This window comes from Mauremys mutica, chromosome 4 (genome assembly GCF_020497125.1).
Source record: "Mauremys mutica isolate MM-2020 ecotype Southern chromosome 4, ASM2049712v1, whole genome shotgun sequence".
In the NCBI taxonomy this organism is placed as follows: Eukaryota; Metazoa; Chordata; order Testudines; family Geoemydidae; genus Mauremys; species Mauremys mutica.
This window is the reverse complement of record NC_059075.1, coordinates 63,174,788-63,191,556: the sequence shown is the minus strand read 5'-3', so window position 1 is coordinate 63,191,556 and position 16,769 is coordinate 63,174,788. Positions and strand designations below refer to the sequence as shown.

The 16,769-nt window shown below is 43.6% G+C and overlaps 1 protein-coding gene across 2 annotated transcripts in view; it reads left to right on the top strand.

Moving 5' to 3' along the window:
• VPS39 (VPS39 subunit of HOPS complex) overlaps nucleotides 1-16,769 on the top strand; it is a 42,265-nt gene that overhangs the window by 22,792 nt on the left and 2,704 nt on the right. For both annotated transcript variants that reach the window (XM_045014821.1, XM_045014820.1), the window contains 12 exons: nucleotides 4,387-4,530; nucleotides 5,207-5,348; nucleotides 5,735-5,821; nucleotides 7,642-7,715; nucleotides 8,445-8,543; nucleotides 8,849-8,966; nucleotides 10,810-10,938; nucleotides 11,550-11,652; nucleotides 14,343-14,388; nucleotides 14,987-15,136; nucleotides 15,337-15,471; nucleotides 15,775-15,866. In XM_045014821.1, the coding sequence (XP_044870756.1) occupies nucleotides 4,387-4,530; nucleotides 5,207-5,348; nucleotides 5,735-5,821; nucleotides 7,642-7,715; nucleotides 8,445-8,543; nucleotides 8,849-8,966; nucleotides 10,810-10,938; nucleotides 11,550-11,652; nucleotides 14,343-14,388; nucleotides 14,987-15,136; nucleotides 15,337-15,471; nucleotides 15,775-15,866 (1,319 nt within the window). The remainder of the gene's footprint in view (nucleotides 1-4,386; nucleotides 4,531-5,206; nucleotides 5,349-5,734; nucleotides 5,822-7,641; nucleotides 7,716-8,444; nucleotides 8,544-8,848; nucleotides 8,967-10,809; nucleotides 10,939-11,549; nucleotides 11,653-14,342; nucleotides 14,389-14,986; nucleotides 15,137-15,336; nucleotides 15,472-15,774; nucleotides 15,867-16,769) is intronic.

Below are 16,769 nucleotides of genomic sequence, written 5' to 3'. Positions count from 1 at the left end.
ATAAATTCATGGAGGTTAGGATGGAAGAATCCCATGCACTGCAACATGAGGCAGCAGTTCTGCAGAAAAGGACCTAGGGGTTACAGTGGATGAGAAGCTGGATATGAGTCAACAGTGTACCCTTGTTGCCAAGAAGGCTAATGGCATTTTGGGCTGTATAAGTAGGGGCATTGCCAGCAGATAGAGGGACATGATCATTCCCCTCTATTCAGCATTGGTGAGGCCTCATCTGGAGTACTGTGTCCAGTTTTGGACCCCACACTACAAGAAGGATTTGGAAAAATTGGAAAGAATCCAGCGGAGGGCAACAAAAATGATTAGGGGGCTGGAGCACATGACTTATGAGGAGAGGCTGAGGGAACTGGGATTGTTTAGTCTGCAGAAGAGAAGAACGAGGAGGGATTTGATAGCTGCTTTCAACCACACCTCTACCTCGATATACCGCTGTCTTTGAGAGCCAAAAAATCTTACCGCATTATAGGTGAAACTGTGTTATATTGAACTTGCTTTGATCTGCCGGAATGCGCAGCCCGCCCCCCGGAGCACTGCTTTACCATGTTATATCTGAATTTGTGTTATATCGGGGTAGAGGTGTACCTCAAAGGGGGTTCCTAAAGAGGATGGAACTAGACTGTTTTCAGTGGTTGGATATTAGGAAAAATTATTTCACTAGGAGGGTGGTAAAGCACTGGAATGGGTTATCTAGGGAGCTGGTAGAATCTCCTTCCTTAGAGATTTTTAAGGTCAGGCTTGATGAAGCCCTGGCTGGGATGATTTAGTTGGGGATTTGTCCTGCTTTGAGCAGGGGGTTGGACTAGATGACCTCCTGAGGTCCCTTCCAACCCTGATATTCTATGGCTATTAGCCAGGATGGGCAGGGATGGTGTCCCTAGCCTCTGTTTGCCAGAAGCTGGGAATGGGCGACAGGGAATGGATCACTCGCTGATTGTCTGCTCTGTTCATTCCCTCTGGGGCACTTGGCATTGGCCACTGTCAGAAGACAGGATACTGGGCTAGATGGACCTTTGGTCTGACCCAGTGTGGCCGTTCTTATGTTATGTTAAATTGCAGCAAGGGCAGTTTAGGTTGGACATTAGGAAAAACTTCCTACTGTCAGGATAGTTAAGCACTGGAATAAATTGTCTAGGGAGATTGTGGCATCTCCATCACTGGAGTTTTTAAAGAGCAGGTTAGACAAACACCTGTCAGATGGTCTAGACCAGTGGTTCCCAAACTTCTTCCGCTGCTTGTGCAGGGAAAGCCCCTGGCAGGCCCGGCCGGTTTGTGTACCTGTCACGTTCGCAGATTCGGCTGATTGCGACTCCCAGAGGCCGTGCTTCGCTGCTCCAGGCCAATGGGAGCTGCTGGAAGCGGCGCGAGCCAAGGGACGTACTGGCCACCACTTCCAGCAGCTCCCATTGGCCTGGAACAGTGAACCGCAGCCACTGGGAGCCGCGATCAGCCGAACCTGCGGACGTGGCAGGTATGCAAACCGGCTGGGCCCGCCAGGGGCTTTCCCTGCACAAGTGGTGGAACAAGTTTGGGAATCACTGGTCTAGATAATACTAGGTCCTGCTATAAGAGCATGGGACAGGATTAAATGACCTCTCAAGGTTCCTTCCAGTCCTATGAGTCTATGATTCTGTACTCAACTCCCTGCATCTCCCAGTTTGGCTGCTTCATTGCTGAATGAGGAGAAAGTGTGGTATTTGGCAGCTGTTGAACAGATCCTAATCAACAGATGAAAGCCCTCTACCGGAATGGCCTATTCAGCTAAATGGAAGCAGTTTTTGGTGTGCTCATCAGCCCTCAAAATTCAACTGACCATGTCTTGAATAGGAGCCAGCTTGGAGTACGTGCTGCACCTTCAGGCATTGCGCTTGGTTTGTTGGGAGTACCTCTGGCAGAAATATCAGCATTTCATCCCTCCACTCAGGGAAGATCAGTCTTCTCCAATGCCATGATAGCAAGATTCTTATAAGGCTTCGTCTCCATCTTCCAGTCCATGAGCTTGGTCCTCTATGGGACCATAAAATGGTCCTAGTGGCTTTAATGAGACCTCCATTTGAGCCCCTGGCATCTTGCCTTTTTGTTTTTGTGTCAGAAGGCTGATTTCTGATAGCAATTAACATCTGCAAGGAGAGTTTGAGAGTTGCAGACTCCCTGATGGTAGAGCCTCCTTATTTTCAATTCTGTAAGGACAAAGTGACTTTTTATGACTACATCCAACATTTTGTCAGTTCCATTTGAACCAGGCAGTATATTTACCTCTTTTCTTTCCTAAGCTGTAGTCATCTCCGGAGGAGCAGCGTCTTGACACATTGGATGTCAGGTGATGTCTAGCCTTCTGTCTGAACAGGAATAAACCGTTTTGTGCTTCCCTTTACCTGTTTGTCTTATGCAGATTGTATGGAGGGGCAAGCAGTCTCTTCAGATTATCTCTAAATGGATAACATCCTTGATCAAGGCTTCACATTAAATAGCTTCAGCTGTGCCTCCTCAGGAGATGTGAGCTTGTTCTATGAGAGCACAAGGAACATTGATAGCATTCCTCAGTGACGTCTCAACAGTGGACATTTACAGGGCTTTTACATGGTCATCCATACATTTATGAACCTTTATGCCATCCAGGTGGATGCAAGTTTTGATAGGGTGATTCTTGTTTAGGTAGATTCTGAGCCCTGCCTCCTGGGGGTGGATACTGCTTGTGAGGCAGCTAAGTTGAATACACAGCTGTATAAGAACATAATGTCCATACTGGGTCAGACCAAAGGTCCATCCAGCCCTGTATCCTGTCTGCCGACAGTGACCAATGCCAGGTGGCCCAGAGGGAGTGAACCTAACAGGTAATGATCAAGTGATCTCTCTCCTGCCATCCATCTCCACCCTCTGACAAACAGAGGCTAGGGACACCATTCCTTACCCATCCTGGCTAATAGCCATTAATGGACTTAACCTCCAAGAATTTAGCTAGCTCTCTTTTAAATCCTGTTATAGTCCTAGCCTTCACAACCTCCTCAGGCAAGGAGGTATCTCAGGCGTATCTACTCAAAGAAGAAGAAATGTTTACTGTAACTGTGGTTCTTCAATATATGATACAGACATGCATTCCATAACCCACCCTCCATCCCCTCTGCATTGGACTCTAGTCTCTGAATATTTGGTGCAAAGGAACTGAGGGGAATTGAGGCAGTGCTGTCTCATATAGCTGGGGGGTTGGGGGAGTGTGTTCCTATGGCCACAAAGTGTGAGTGCTGCCCTCTATGGGTACTACTAGGCAAAATTTTCAGGTATGTACGTGCACCTAGTACACTGGAGCTGAAGTGGAATACATACCTGCATCACCTCTCGAAGAACCATAGTTGCAGTAAGTAACTGTTTCTTATGATTTTACACCTGGTCAGAAGTGCATTTTAGCAGTTTAATGTAAACGTACTGTCAATAACTTGGGTTGATAGCTAAAAAGCCTAACTACATAGGGATTTATAGGGTCAAGAAAGTTTGGTAAAGATTAAAAACCAGAACTTCAGCTAGCATGGAATCAGTGGAGCTATACCAGCTGATAATTTGGCTGGTTTCTATAAAGTACTTACAGTGCTGACAAACTTTGATAGTTTACTTTCCTAGACTTACTTAATTAAAAGTAGTGACTAAATATTACTTTTTATATTTATAGATTTACTCTCACTAGTTTGTGACATGCTGGCCTATTAAAGATAGATGGTGAAAGACACCACCAAAAGGAGCTGGACATTTGTGCTTTTTTCTTAAACAAATCTTAAATTTTCATAAAACTTGGTTAATGTAGATTAACAGTAAACTTCTCAGATTAATTGGGGGTGTAAAATTAGTATACATTGGGGACTACTCCTGTCATGGTGTGATATCATGGAAGGTAAAATTAGTTGAGGCCCTAGAGCTAAAAGTTCCCTGGCATAAACTGGGAAGGACTGGAGGCAGGCTATTTTCAGGAAGTGATCATCAGTTCTGTAATGCCCTTCCTCTTTGACCACTAGAGAACAAATATATTGGCCAATACATTACACTGCAGACGACACTTATTTGCCCAGGCTTTTCCTGGACGAGAGGGTTGGCAGAGCAAGCGGAAGTGGGTGGTGGCAGAACTTTGTTTGTGGGGACACTTTAGCTCTGGACACTATTTCCAATTTTATGGGTTTTAGAAATTAAATCTTTTAAATGCCTCCAGAGTTATGGATGGACGCATCGTAAATCTAACTTGAGATACTTGCGGAGGGACAGTTGCTAGGTGTGTGTAATGCATTATAATTAAGAAGGTTTAGGTTGGCCTGTTTTCCTTTGGACTGGTAGTAGCGGGATGGTGGGAAAAAATCAAAACTTTTTAAAATCTCATTCTGTGTTCTGCAGAAAAGAAGTCAGCTGGTAAAGAAGTTAAATGACTCTGACCACCAGTCCAGCACCTCACCCCTCATGGAAGGAACACCCACCATCAAATCGAAAAAGAAGTTGCTCCAAATCATTGACACCACCTTGCTCAAGTGTTACCTACATGTGAGTTCCCTGCCTAACCGGCGAGCCTATAAAAATCTATAAAAAGTAAATTCCATTAGGAGTTTGGGGTGGGGAAAATTGGAAGACAGGATAAGGAATAGTTTCATTTGAGGTTGTTGAAGTGAACATCTGTCCTTCATGGACTAAAGTGCTTTGTGGAACTTAATTTAATCTCATCTTATTTCTTCGTTAGCAGTAGACAGCTTCACCAAACTTGGCAAGCGTATCTGTTTAGTTCCCTGGATTTGCAAGGTTTCCTTTCCTTAAAGAGGAATGTTCTGTTTTGAAGTATAGAGAAATACCTACATATTTGTAAGCATGCTTGTCTCTCATTGCTGTGCTTAAGTAGATGGAGACAGTTGTCTGAGACCATTACTCCTGAAGTTAATGTTTCTCAACAGCTGGCCTCCTCCATAGTGAGTAAAGAAGTGCTGGTATATAGGCCACTGGTTATCTGCTTGCTCACTGACTTCCAAAGTTAAACTGCGTGTAAAATGGACAGAGTAGAGGACTCCCTTTCAAATGTTAAAATCCCACTTCTTATGCCATAAGATATTTTCTCTTTTTCTGGATCTCCCCCCCCTTCCTGTGTTCTTGATTATAGTGTTGGACACTATGCACCTGAGTACACAGTTCATGAATCTGAAACCTCTAAATGCCCTTCCCTTGTTTGCAGACAAATGTAGCTCTGGTAGCACCGTTGCTACGTCTGGAGAACAATCACTGCCACATAGAAGAGAGTGAGCATGTTCTGAAGAAGGCACACAAGTACAGTGAGCTGATAATACTGTATGAGAAGAAAGGGCTGCATGAAAAAGGTAAGTGAGGAAGGAAGAGGGGTGAATAGAGTGCACACTTCTGCTATAAATCTTAACCCATCTCTTGCTGACAAGAGTCTGTTTATCCATTTTTAACAGTATTTCAGAATGGCCTACCCATTGTAGCAGTCTCTTGATTAATTATTTGACTTAAGTATTTATCCCTGCTAATTGCCTAGAGTATGTCCTTGCCAAGAGCTGCTTGTGTAGCAAAAAGTTGACATATAAAAATATTTTTTCCTGTTCTGCTGCAATGGTTAAGCTAATGGGGAGCACACTTCATTGGCCTGCTCTCCCAGGAACACGAGTTCTCAGTGAATGCAGGAAGCTGCTTTCTAAAGTTAAGGATAATCCCCATGGAATTGACCTTTTACTTCTACTAAAAGCTCTGCAGGTGCTAGTGGATCAATCAAAGAAAGCCAACTCACCTTTGAAGGGCCATGAAAGGACAGTGCAGTATCTACAGCATTTGGGTGAGTGCAGACCCAGGGGTAAGTGGGAATCTCTCTTTTAAAGGGATGCCTCTAACCCTCATTACCTAGATTATTTTTTGTGAATTTTCATAAATTGCAGAGATGCCAACCATCTGTATTTTTTTGTAATCCTCCCAATGTACATTTAGTTACAAAATTACTAATTCTGGCTTAAATCTCTGAATTTTGCACAAACACATTTTTTATATGTATAATATAAAGTGTGTGCACGCATCAGACACTCAATACCACTCATTCAGATGAACACCACAAGTAGTGCCATGGCTGCAAGGGGCTTTCTGCTCCAGTGCCCCTGTGGTGCAGTAAGGGCCTGACAGAAAGCAAACCGTGGTGATTTTGAATGGGTTAGGATGCTGTTGGGTTCTGGTAATGTGCTCTCGGTACCTAGAATGCGCCAGGGATTGCACACAAGGCAGTTAAAGTGCAACACGCAACATGAGGTTTGGGGAATGAATCAGCTCCCCAAGCCCCCTGACAATGGCTTGTTTTCTGGCTGACCCTTACTGCACAGTCTGTGGGAGAGAAGCCAGAGGGACAGAAGAAGGCAGAGGAAGAGAGGGTACATGACAGGAGGATCATCCTGGGAAGGAGGTCCAGGCCTGGGCTGGCCAAGGTAATGAAGGGCCCTAGGTAGTGTAAGAGGGCAGCTTTCTTAAGGCCAATATTCCCCTTCTGCCTGTTTTGATGGAAGGACGCAACCGGGGGAGTGGGGCAGCTCATGGCCACAGATGGAGATGGGGGCAGAGGTCCCTGTTTCTGGTGGGGAGGCACGGGGGAGAAAGAGGTCATGACTATGCAAAGGAAGGAATCCCATATAAATGTGCATGCTTCTGTGGGGGTGGCCCCTCAGGAAAATTTTGGTTGCACCTCTGATGGGGGGGTGGGGAGATATTGCCGTGGGAGGAAGTAGGCAAGGCTGGGGTGTGTGTGTGTGGGGGGGGGGGGGTTTGGGTATGCTGCAGTGACTTGCCCCAAAGTTCACCAGCCACCACTGTTAATAAAAATGGCTGGTGTGGGTGATTTAAAAATGCATGGAGATATGACCAAAATCATGGTCTGACCTGGTTGTGGCTATTGATGTTAGTTACTAAATGTCACTTCATCTTGAATACTGTTATTACTCTGATATGCACAGAAGTGCTTCTAATATGGATTTGATGCGTTTAGGCACTACTCCAGACTCCGTCTGTATTTGGCTTCCCAACTTTGGCAGTTGGCACAGGTCCAATCAACTTCCCTATTCCGCCCTAACTTTTTTTCATAAACATCCCTAAGACTCAGAGCAAGGTTGGCATCTCTGAGATTATACGGTCAGAAGTGTTATGACCATCTAGTCTGATATAGCATAGGCTTTAGGACTTCCATGAAATAATTCCTGTTTAAAATAGAGAATATTTTTTTTAGAAAAACTTAAAAATTTCCAGTGATGAAGAATCCACCACAACCCGTGGCAAGTTGTCCCAATAGTTAATTACTCTGTTTTATTTTAAAAGAGCATCTTCTTTGTCTAAATTTTGTTACTTCAGTTTCCAGCCATTGGATCTTGTTTTTCTTGTGATTGTATAAGTCTAATGGTACCATAGTATTTGGCTGACTTGATTTTTCAAGCAGGAGCTAGCTGAATAGCAAACTGGGGCCTTAGCACAGAATTTGCTCTCTATAATTCAAGCTCTGTTTTTTCTTAAATCAAACTTCTAGCACCTCAGGTTGTGAAAATACTTTGCTATGCAAATCACTGCTTGTGCAGGAACTGGCACTTCAGATAGTGGTGAGTGTTATTACTTTGGTTCTTGTTCCAGGCACAGAAAACTTGCACTTGGTGTTCCTCTATTCCACGTGGGTGCTCAGAGACTTTCCTGATGATGGTTTGAAGGTAAGAGTTGCTACATTAGATGTATCTTTCATCTGGCTATTGATACCATTAGTATAGCACAGTTTGTTTGTTTGTCCTTGTCCTCAGAAGCCTGGGTAGAGATTGGAGTCCAGTTATTACCATTGAACTCCAGTGCAATGTCTAGTTTTTCACTTACATTCAGTGCAGATATTAAAGAACCTTATCTTTCTGGTAGTGGAAGGAGGTAGGTAGAGCATTCCTATGTGTTTCCTTATATAGCCTTCTACCTGGAGATGAGTATGTGTGAATAGTTTCACTACAACTAAAGCTTCACATCCATGCAGTTCCCTCTGCACAGGAGGCTTTTGCTGTAACCAGCAATAAGGGCCCTATGTAATGTTACAATTAATCATGTATTTTGTGGTTGCACACAGTTTGATATGGTATATTTTAAATAACAGCTATAACTTACTCTCTTGTTTTTCATTCCTTCTCTGCTGTAGCTTCTGGTGGTAGAACACAAGCTTAAGTGCACTTTTTAATAGGCAATTTATATGATACATAGGGAAGCAATGGAGAGTGTTGCTGCTCGTTCCAGATACAAAGCAGCGCCAAGTGGGTGAATCTGCTGCTATCATTCTTCAGAGAGCTCCCACATTTGATTTGAGGGCTTGTGTGTTGCAATATCTCTGACCTCTCTGCCTCAGAAAAATGAGATTACACTCTACATTTAAAAATCAGTCCCTGAATAGAAATTTTGTTTGGCAGATATTTACAGAAGACCTTCCTGAAGTAGAATCCTTGCCTCGAGACAAAGTACTCAACTTCTTGATAGAAAGCTTTAAAAGCCTGGCTATCCCTTACCTGGTAAGAACTTGTAGTGAAAAAAGTGCTGCTAATTTAACACATCTATATCAAGCTTCTGCTCTTGAGTGTTGAATCTGAAATTTTATGAAGAATACTAAGTTCAACATGAGGTGAAATAAACAAAATATATAATTGTTAGGAGGTGGAAGTGAGTGGGACTTGAGAGCCATTTTTGACATTCCTAAGTGGTGGTCAGTGGAGAAAAGTGTGCAACTGTTGATAGACTGCATTGAATCACTTTCTGAAGGAAGAGGAAGCTTTTTTTTTTTTTGATGAACTCGTGAACTGTGTGTTTATGTTCACAGGAACACATCATCCATGTTTGGGAGGAGACGGGCTCAGAATTCCACAATTGTCTGATCCAGCTGTACTGTGAGAAGGTGCAGGCATTAATGAAGGAATATCTCAGCTCCTTCCCTGCAGGTACTTCTAACCATGCTCTGCCTTACCTTGCAACAGGCAGTGGCACAGGAAGGGGAGATTGCAGAGTACACTGGCTAGATGTTGCCTTAGAAGTCTCTTGGAAACGTAGGGGTCAAATGGACCTCAACCGGTTATCTGGTCCATCCTTTTTTGCTGAGGCAGGATCATGTATACCTGATAGGTGTTTGTCTAACCTGTTTTTAAAAACCTGCAGTGATGGATTCCGCCACCGCCCCCCCCCCCTTTTTTTTAAAAACCCTGTTTCAGTGCTTAACTATTCTTACAGCTAAAAACTTTCCTACTATCTGGCCTAAATCTCCCTTGCTGCAGATTAAGGCCGTTACTGCTTGTCCTGCCTTCAGTGGACACGGAGAACAGTTATCATCATCCTCTTTATAACAGACCGTAACATACTTGATGACTGTTGTCAGGCTCTCCCTCAGTCTGCTTTTCTCAAGACAAAACACGCCACGTTTTTTAACCTTTCCTCATAGGTCAGGTTTTCTAAACCTTTTTATCATTTTTGTTGCTCTCCTCTGAACTCTCTACCATTTATCCACATCATTCCTAAAGTGTGGGACCAATTCTACAGTTTATCCAGGTCCTTCTGAATTCCAATGCTGTCCTCCAAAATGCTTGCAACCCCTCCCATCTTGGTGTCATCCACAGATCTTATAAACAAACTGTCCACTCCATTATTCACGTCACTAATTATTTAAATTATAGGTTCTCTTTGCTAGTGCACTTCCTAGGGAAAAGAGCATGCTTCTAATATGCATGCTTCTAATATGGGATGAAGGGAGTACAATAGTGGTGAACTGACATGGAGCTTATAGTTTTGTGTGTTAAAGGAAATTCTAGGAAGCAACAAAAAACTTCCCCCTCCTCCTCCCCCCCCCATGGTTGTGTGGAATTGAGACTACTCTTTCCAGAAATCTGGGGTTTGGGAAAGAGAGGCTTTCTGCTTCATTATCAAGTGGTCCAAAAAAGGAGACCATAGTTCTCCATCTCCCTAAGAAGAACAGGAGTACCTGTGGCACCTTAGAGACTAACAAATTTATTTGAGCATAAGCTTTCGTGGGCTACAGCCCACTTCATCAGATGCATAGAATGGAACGTATAGTAAGACGTGTATATACCTAGAGAGAACATGGAAAGGTGGAAGTAGCCATACCAACTGTAAGAGGCTAATTAATTAAGATGAGGTATTATCAGCAGGAGGAAAAAAAAACTTTTGTAGTGATGATCAAGGTGGTCCATTTTAGACAGTTGACAAGGAGGGGTGAGGATACTTAACACGGGGAAATGGATTCAATATGTGTAATGACCCAGCCACTCCCAGTTTCTATTCAAACCCAAGTTAATGGGATCTAGTTTGCATATTAATTCAAGCTCAGCAGTTTCTCGTTGGAGTCTGTTTCTGAAGCTTTTCTGTTGCAAAATTGCCACCTTTAAGTCTGTTACTGAGTGACCAGGGAGGTTGAAGTGTTCTCCCACTGGTTTTTGAATGTTATGATTCCTGATGTCAGATTTGTGTCTGTTTATTCTTTTGCATAGAGACTGTCTGGTTTGGCCAATGTACATGGCAGAGGGGCATTGCTGGCACATGATGGCATATATGTTCTTTTTGCGGATACAGACTAACACGGTTGCTACTCTGAAACTCCCTAAGAGTTATTCATGCATCTTTTATTGCACATGGTCCCTAGTGCATGGGGTATTGTAAACAACATTTGACTTCTTGCAAATTAGTTTGGTGAAAATGCTCTGTCTCCCTGTTCCCTTATGTTACTATGGGAGAACTCGTATGATACTAACTCTGACAGTTTTCTCCCCCTGACAGATAAAATTCCAGTGCCTGCTGGAGAGGAGGAAGGAGACCTGGGGGAGTATCGGAGAAAGCTGCTCGATTTTCTTGAGATTTCTAGCTGCTATGAACCTAGTTGTCTCATCAGTGATTTCCCCTTTGATGGTGCGTGCTAGTCATGCTCTAGCTTCCTTCAGCTTGAGATCTGTTTAGTTTCATGTTGCACAGCAACATCTTTCTGTGCTCTCCTTCCTGTTCATGAAATTATAGTAACTGAAATGGAAAAGAACTATTAGGTCAGTAGTTGCCAGTCATTGTTGCATGCACCAGTGTTGGCTGTTTGGGCTTTGTGACTGGTATAGTGGGATTCCCTTCTAGCACTGGAGTGGGAGAAGACGAGCTGATTAACTTCTTTTTTTAAATTTATACTGTAACCTGTAGATGAGCTTGGATTGCTCCAGACCAATAATGGCCCTTGAAGCATCCTATGGGCATTGTTAAGAATCCCAAGCATGTTCAATAAAAAAGGTGGTGTGGGGCACTGGCAAAAATAGTTCAGGAGCTAGTAAAGTGATAGTGTTTGACCTGGTCAGACACCACCGATAGATCATCTAGTTAGTAGTCTCTGACCTTCTGTGCGTGCCACAATTTATATTTTTCTCCTGCTTTTCACTCCTATTCCCATGTCATCCAGTTCTTTGGTCCGTTGTAGTGGAGCTTGAATATTCCCTTTTCTGTGGCAGGCCTGATTATTCCTTGGTGATGTTCCCCTCTAGGCCTCCTAGAAGAACGTGCCCTGCTGTTGGGTCGTATGGGGAAGCATGAACAAGCCCTCATTATCTATGTCCACATTCTGAAGGATACCAAAATGGCTGAACAGTAAGCCTCTCCCTCAGTGTCCAGTTTTGTTTTGTTTTTTTAAATAGCTTCTCCAACCGTTGCTGCTTCGTGTCTCTGTGGGTGGGGTGGGGTTGTTAAATGTTATATGTGCACTTAGAACAAGATAAGTATTGTAACATTTTTGATCTCTCATACCTGCCACGCTTGTTAGTTAGGATTCTGTGTGCCTTCTGATCACAGCTAGCATCCCCACATCTCTTGGGGCTTGGCCTTCCCATGCTGTTGCATTTGTCAGTGCCTCAAGCCAAGTACCTGTTTCTTTACTTGGGCTCCCATCAGTCTTGAATAGCAGAGCAGTCGCACACACAGGCTTTTAGTTTTTTCACCCTGTAATAGAAGCACTTCCTGTTGTCTCTTAGCTTGTGCCCTATTATTACTTGTTGCTTTCTCTTTGTTTAGCTATGAACAGCTCTCATGTTAATTTTCTACTGCAATCTTCTTCCTTAATTAGAAGGAACTATGTTAGCAAGGAGATTCTTTTCCATTAGCAGCTGATGGTAGTTGGACAACAGCATGTTTGTTATGATGGGGCCTGAGAACCAATTGAGAGTGAGGCCCCATTGTGCTAGTACTTCAAAGACAGAACAGCGAACAGTCCCTGCTCTGATCTTACAATCTAAATAGGCAAGATGGAGGCTAGGGGAAAGCGTACCACACAAGCAGAGGCAGCGCTGTCATAATAGTTCCCTTTTTTGGGGGGCAGGCAGGAGAGAGGGGTTAGTTGGGAGGGGCGGATAAGTTGCATGAAAAGGGAAGGTGGTGAGGGGGACGGGTATGGAGTGAAACTGAGGTTAAGAGACTGGGAAAGTGGGAGGGCTGGAGCAAAGAGGCAATCCGCACATGGCAGAGAAATTTCAGTCAGCACTGTGGAAAGGTCTCTGAATGACTGCAGGTCCCTGCCTTGGCTGCTTTTGCAGTTGCTCCTGTGGGCTGTAGTTCCTTGCATCGTTCCTCTGCAGTTTTTCCCTGGAGTCTCCTGGTGAGGGAGAGGTAGGTCCCCATTTGAGTCCAGGTGGTGCTATGGAAGGGGTGGCCCAGCTAGGACCACATTTTACCCTCTTCCCCACCCCCGTTCAGTAGTCCCTGCTTTGTCGTCCGCTGCTGCAGCTGCTCCTACTAGGTGGAATCTATGGCTGATTCCTCTCTGTATTTTTGAACAAATTCAAAGCATTTGGATGAAAATACAACCAACCAGCACCTAGATATTGGCAGGTGGGCTTCCAAGGGTTTCTTTGTACTCCTCACTTAGTCGTCCTGGTTAACGTTGTTTCGTTGTTACGATGCTGATCAGTTAGGGAACATGCTCGTTTAAAGTTGTGCAATGCTCCCTTATAGCGTCGTTTGGCAGCTGCCTGCTTTGTCCACTGCTTGCAGGAAGAGCAGCCCATTGCAGCTAGCTGGTGGGGGCTTGGCACAGGGTGGACTGGCAGCCCTCCATCAGCTCCCCTAAGTTCCCTGTGCGGCAGCCACCCAGCAGGCTACCAATTGCCGGCAGTTCACCTGTCCCTCCCCCCCCACTGCCATGTGCTGCTCCTGCCCTCTTCCTTGGAGCTGCTCCCCGGAGCCTCCTGCTTGCTGTGCAAGGTAGGGGGGAAGAGAGGGCTAATGTCAGGGTGTCCCCCTCTCCCCTGCTCCTGCATCCAGTTTACTCCATCTTCCATAGAGCAGTTGGGGGACATGACAGGGCTCGGGATGGAGGGAGCTTCCTGGCAGCAGCTGCCATTTCAACTTGCTGATCTGCTTAAAAAGGCAGTGTACTTAGAGTGGGGTCAGCGTACTTAAAGGGGTAATGTGCATCTCTCTCTCACATACATGGTGTGTGTGTCTGTCTGCTGTTTCCCTTCCCTCCATTCGTGCTGCCTTGTAGAGTGTGAGGCTACGTTAATGAGTTAACCCTTGAGGGCTCAGCCAATTGCTAGTTCATCATTTAGCAGTAAGGCATTCCCTGGGAAATATCCCACCCTCTGACTTCACCACCTCAACCGAGCTTCACAATCATCATTGCTGTGTACCAGTAATAAATTGGTGTGTGTGTGTGTGTGTGTCTTTTGTCTGGTTGAAAAAAATTTCCCTGGAACCTAAGCCCCCCATATTTACTTAAGCGAATCCAATTTCCCCATAAGAATTAAAGTCGCATTTTTCAGGAACATAACTCCTCACTTAACATTGTAGTTACTGTAGCTAGACATGGGGGCTGTTAAACCTAACTTTGTGCATTCCTCTTTGGGTAACACCTATTGGGAGGCATTCATCCTGCTGTGTGCTGATCAGGCACCTCTTTCTTATATTTTAAATTCTGTTACCGTTCATTGGCCTGTTACCCCCAGGATTTATCCGTTTATTTCCTTGGCTGCATTGATAGTCAACCTAAGTCAAGTTTCTCAGATATTTTTGTTTGTTTGTTTACACCCCAGAACTCAATTCACTGTCTATTTCAAATGTAAATATCTTGGACTGAGACAAGTATTTTTAAAAAGTTTTAAAATCTCCCCTTTTAACCAGCATCGCGTAGTTGAGAATGAAAAGTGCCCCTTGTAAATGCTCTGCTCTACTTTTTAGTACATGTTCTGTGTTGCTGAGGCTGTCCAAACTGTTAATACTTATAGCCTGTGTGGATGTATTGGTTTACAAGACAGTCCCACACTTCATTCATTTCACGTCTGTTGTAGGTACTGCCATAAACACTATGACAGAAGCAAAGATGGCAACAAAGATGTGAGTAGCTTTATGCCCATGTTCTTCTTGTTGATGAGTGATACATGAATTATAACTATTGTCTCCATATTCAGCCAATTTAAAGTAGACCTTCAGAACTTCTCAGGGGCAGGGTTCTCTGTATCATCTTCTACAAGTTCCTCGATAGTAGTACATTTTTCACAACTTCTCTCCTGTTTGGAATGTTGCTGGGTTGCAGGAAATGACTGAACTTTTTCATTGGCCAACAATTCTGTTTTACAAGTAGGGATAGAATCCAGCTCTGTCCCTCTGGGCTGTGTTGATGCTGCTAACAAGAATAAAAAGTAGTAAAATTGCTACTTACTAAAGACAACAGATGAGTCTGAATGCACGCAACAGAGCTGTAGAATAAGGAGGTTCAGATTTTAATATCTAAAACTTGTTCTGTGCTGAAGGCTTGGAAATTAATCAATGCACAGACTTGTGCAGGAGACAAGCTGCTTAACGCTAATAGAGTTTAAATCTGTATCAAAATCCCTACTTGCCAATGCCATGATGTACTGCAGAGTTAGCCCTATAGCGATTAGAGTTCAGTGGTGTGTGTTTGATATACTTCAGTCTTTATTGTGTGAAACAGGTGTATCTGTCTCTGCTCCGGATGTATCTCTCGCCACCTAGTGTTCATTGCTTGGGGCCAATCAAGATGGAACTGTTGGAGCCTCAAGCCAATCTCCAGGCTGCCCTGCAGGTTTTAGAATTGCACCACAGCAAATTAGATACTACCAAGGTAAGGATTCCTTCTTTTATAGGTGGTGGTATGGATAGTTGCTATATCTTGAATTACAATGAAAAACACAGGAGCTAAGGGTAGGCCCTGGAAGCAGATCCTAAAAGTATCTGGACCAAAAAGAAATGGGGCTGAGTTTTGTTTTTTCTTCCCTATCATACCCCTTCATCTTTCTTACAACTTGTCCTTGTCCCTTCTAGGCTATAAACCTGCTCCCAGCAAATACTCAAATTAGTGAGATTCGAATCTTCCTAGAAAAAGTCCTTGAAGAAAATGCCCAGAAGAAACGATTCAACCAAGTACTTAAAAATCTTCTCCATGCAGAATTCCTGAGGGTTTGTACCCACCTCTTTCATCCTCATTTATCAGAGTGGATTATTAAAAGTTCTGTTAAATGGAAAGACTGTGGTGTGTTTTTAAAAAAAAAAAAGCTCTTCATTACCAGTACAGGAAACTTGTCCTCTAGATGGTGGTGTAGTGTAGCCAAGATTATTAAATGCACACTAATCATAACTCTGGCATTTCAGGATAGTGGAAAACTAAAGGTAGTTAAGAATACTATCCTTCTGTCTATTCAGACTAGAAAGGTGGCTGAGGTGTAGCACTGCACTGCTTACCATGTTTCCATTCTCCTTCAGGTTCAGGAGGAGAGGATTTTGCATCAGCAGGTGAAGTGCATCATCACAGAGGAAAAAGTGTGCACTGTGTGTAAAAAGAAGATAGGAAATAGGTGAGTAATACTTCCTAGGAGAGCATTCTTCCTAAAGAGGCTTGTGATACAAAAACAAATTAGTCTGGCTTATTTGTGCAGAGAAGTAAGGATGTGTAAATCCAGGAGCAAACAACTGAGGGAGAACTTTCAGAAGTGTACAATAAATTGGAAACTGTAATCTTAGCAGAGTGGCTGGAAAAAATGCCAAACCTCTTGATGCCTATGACAAAAAAAATAAACTGCAAAAATAACTTCTCTTGGATTTTCAAGCCTCCAGCACAGACACAATAAATCAGTTTCAAGTTTCATGAGGCTTTTCTTCCAAGATTGATGGAGCAAGTAGTTGATATGCTGACATCACCTGAGATGTTGACTGCAGAGCTCAGAACTCTGTGCAGAGTGGATGATAAGCACTATACAAAGTTGTTTTCCATCCTGGAATCTGAAAGCGCTGTAGTTGCACATGGCTTCTTTATATAAATCTTTATAGGTGGTCTCTCAGTTTTGAAAGTATAATGTATATAATATAAAGGCTTTGTAAATCTGAAACCTTTAGTGTGGTGATGGCTACTTTGTGCTTCCAAAATCAACCTGCACCTTACGTGCCAATGACGTTAATACATCTGAGCAGCAGCAATGGTTTTATTGGTGTCAAAACTTCCAATAATTCTCCTCCCACCATTTTCATCCCTGGAGTTTTCAGGAAGAAATCAGGCTGATGTGGAGCAGAGACTTTGATGTTTCCTTCCCTCACCCCATTCAATGCGTCCGCTCCAAACTAAATCTTATATCACCTAACAACCTTTAGCTGCTGTTACTGGTGGTGGGATTAATCCCCTCTAAAACATGACTGATATTCAGAATCTGGTGGGGAATAGATCACTCTCTGCTTGCTGCTTTAATGAGCACAGTTAGCTGTCT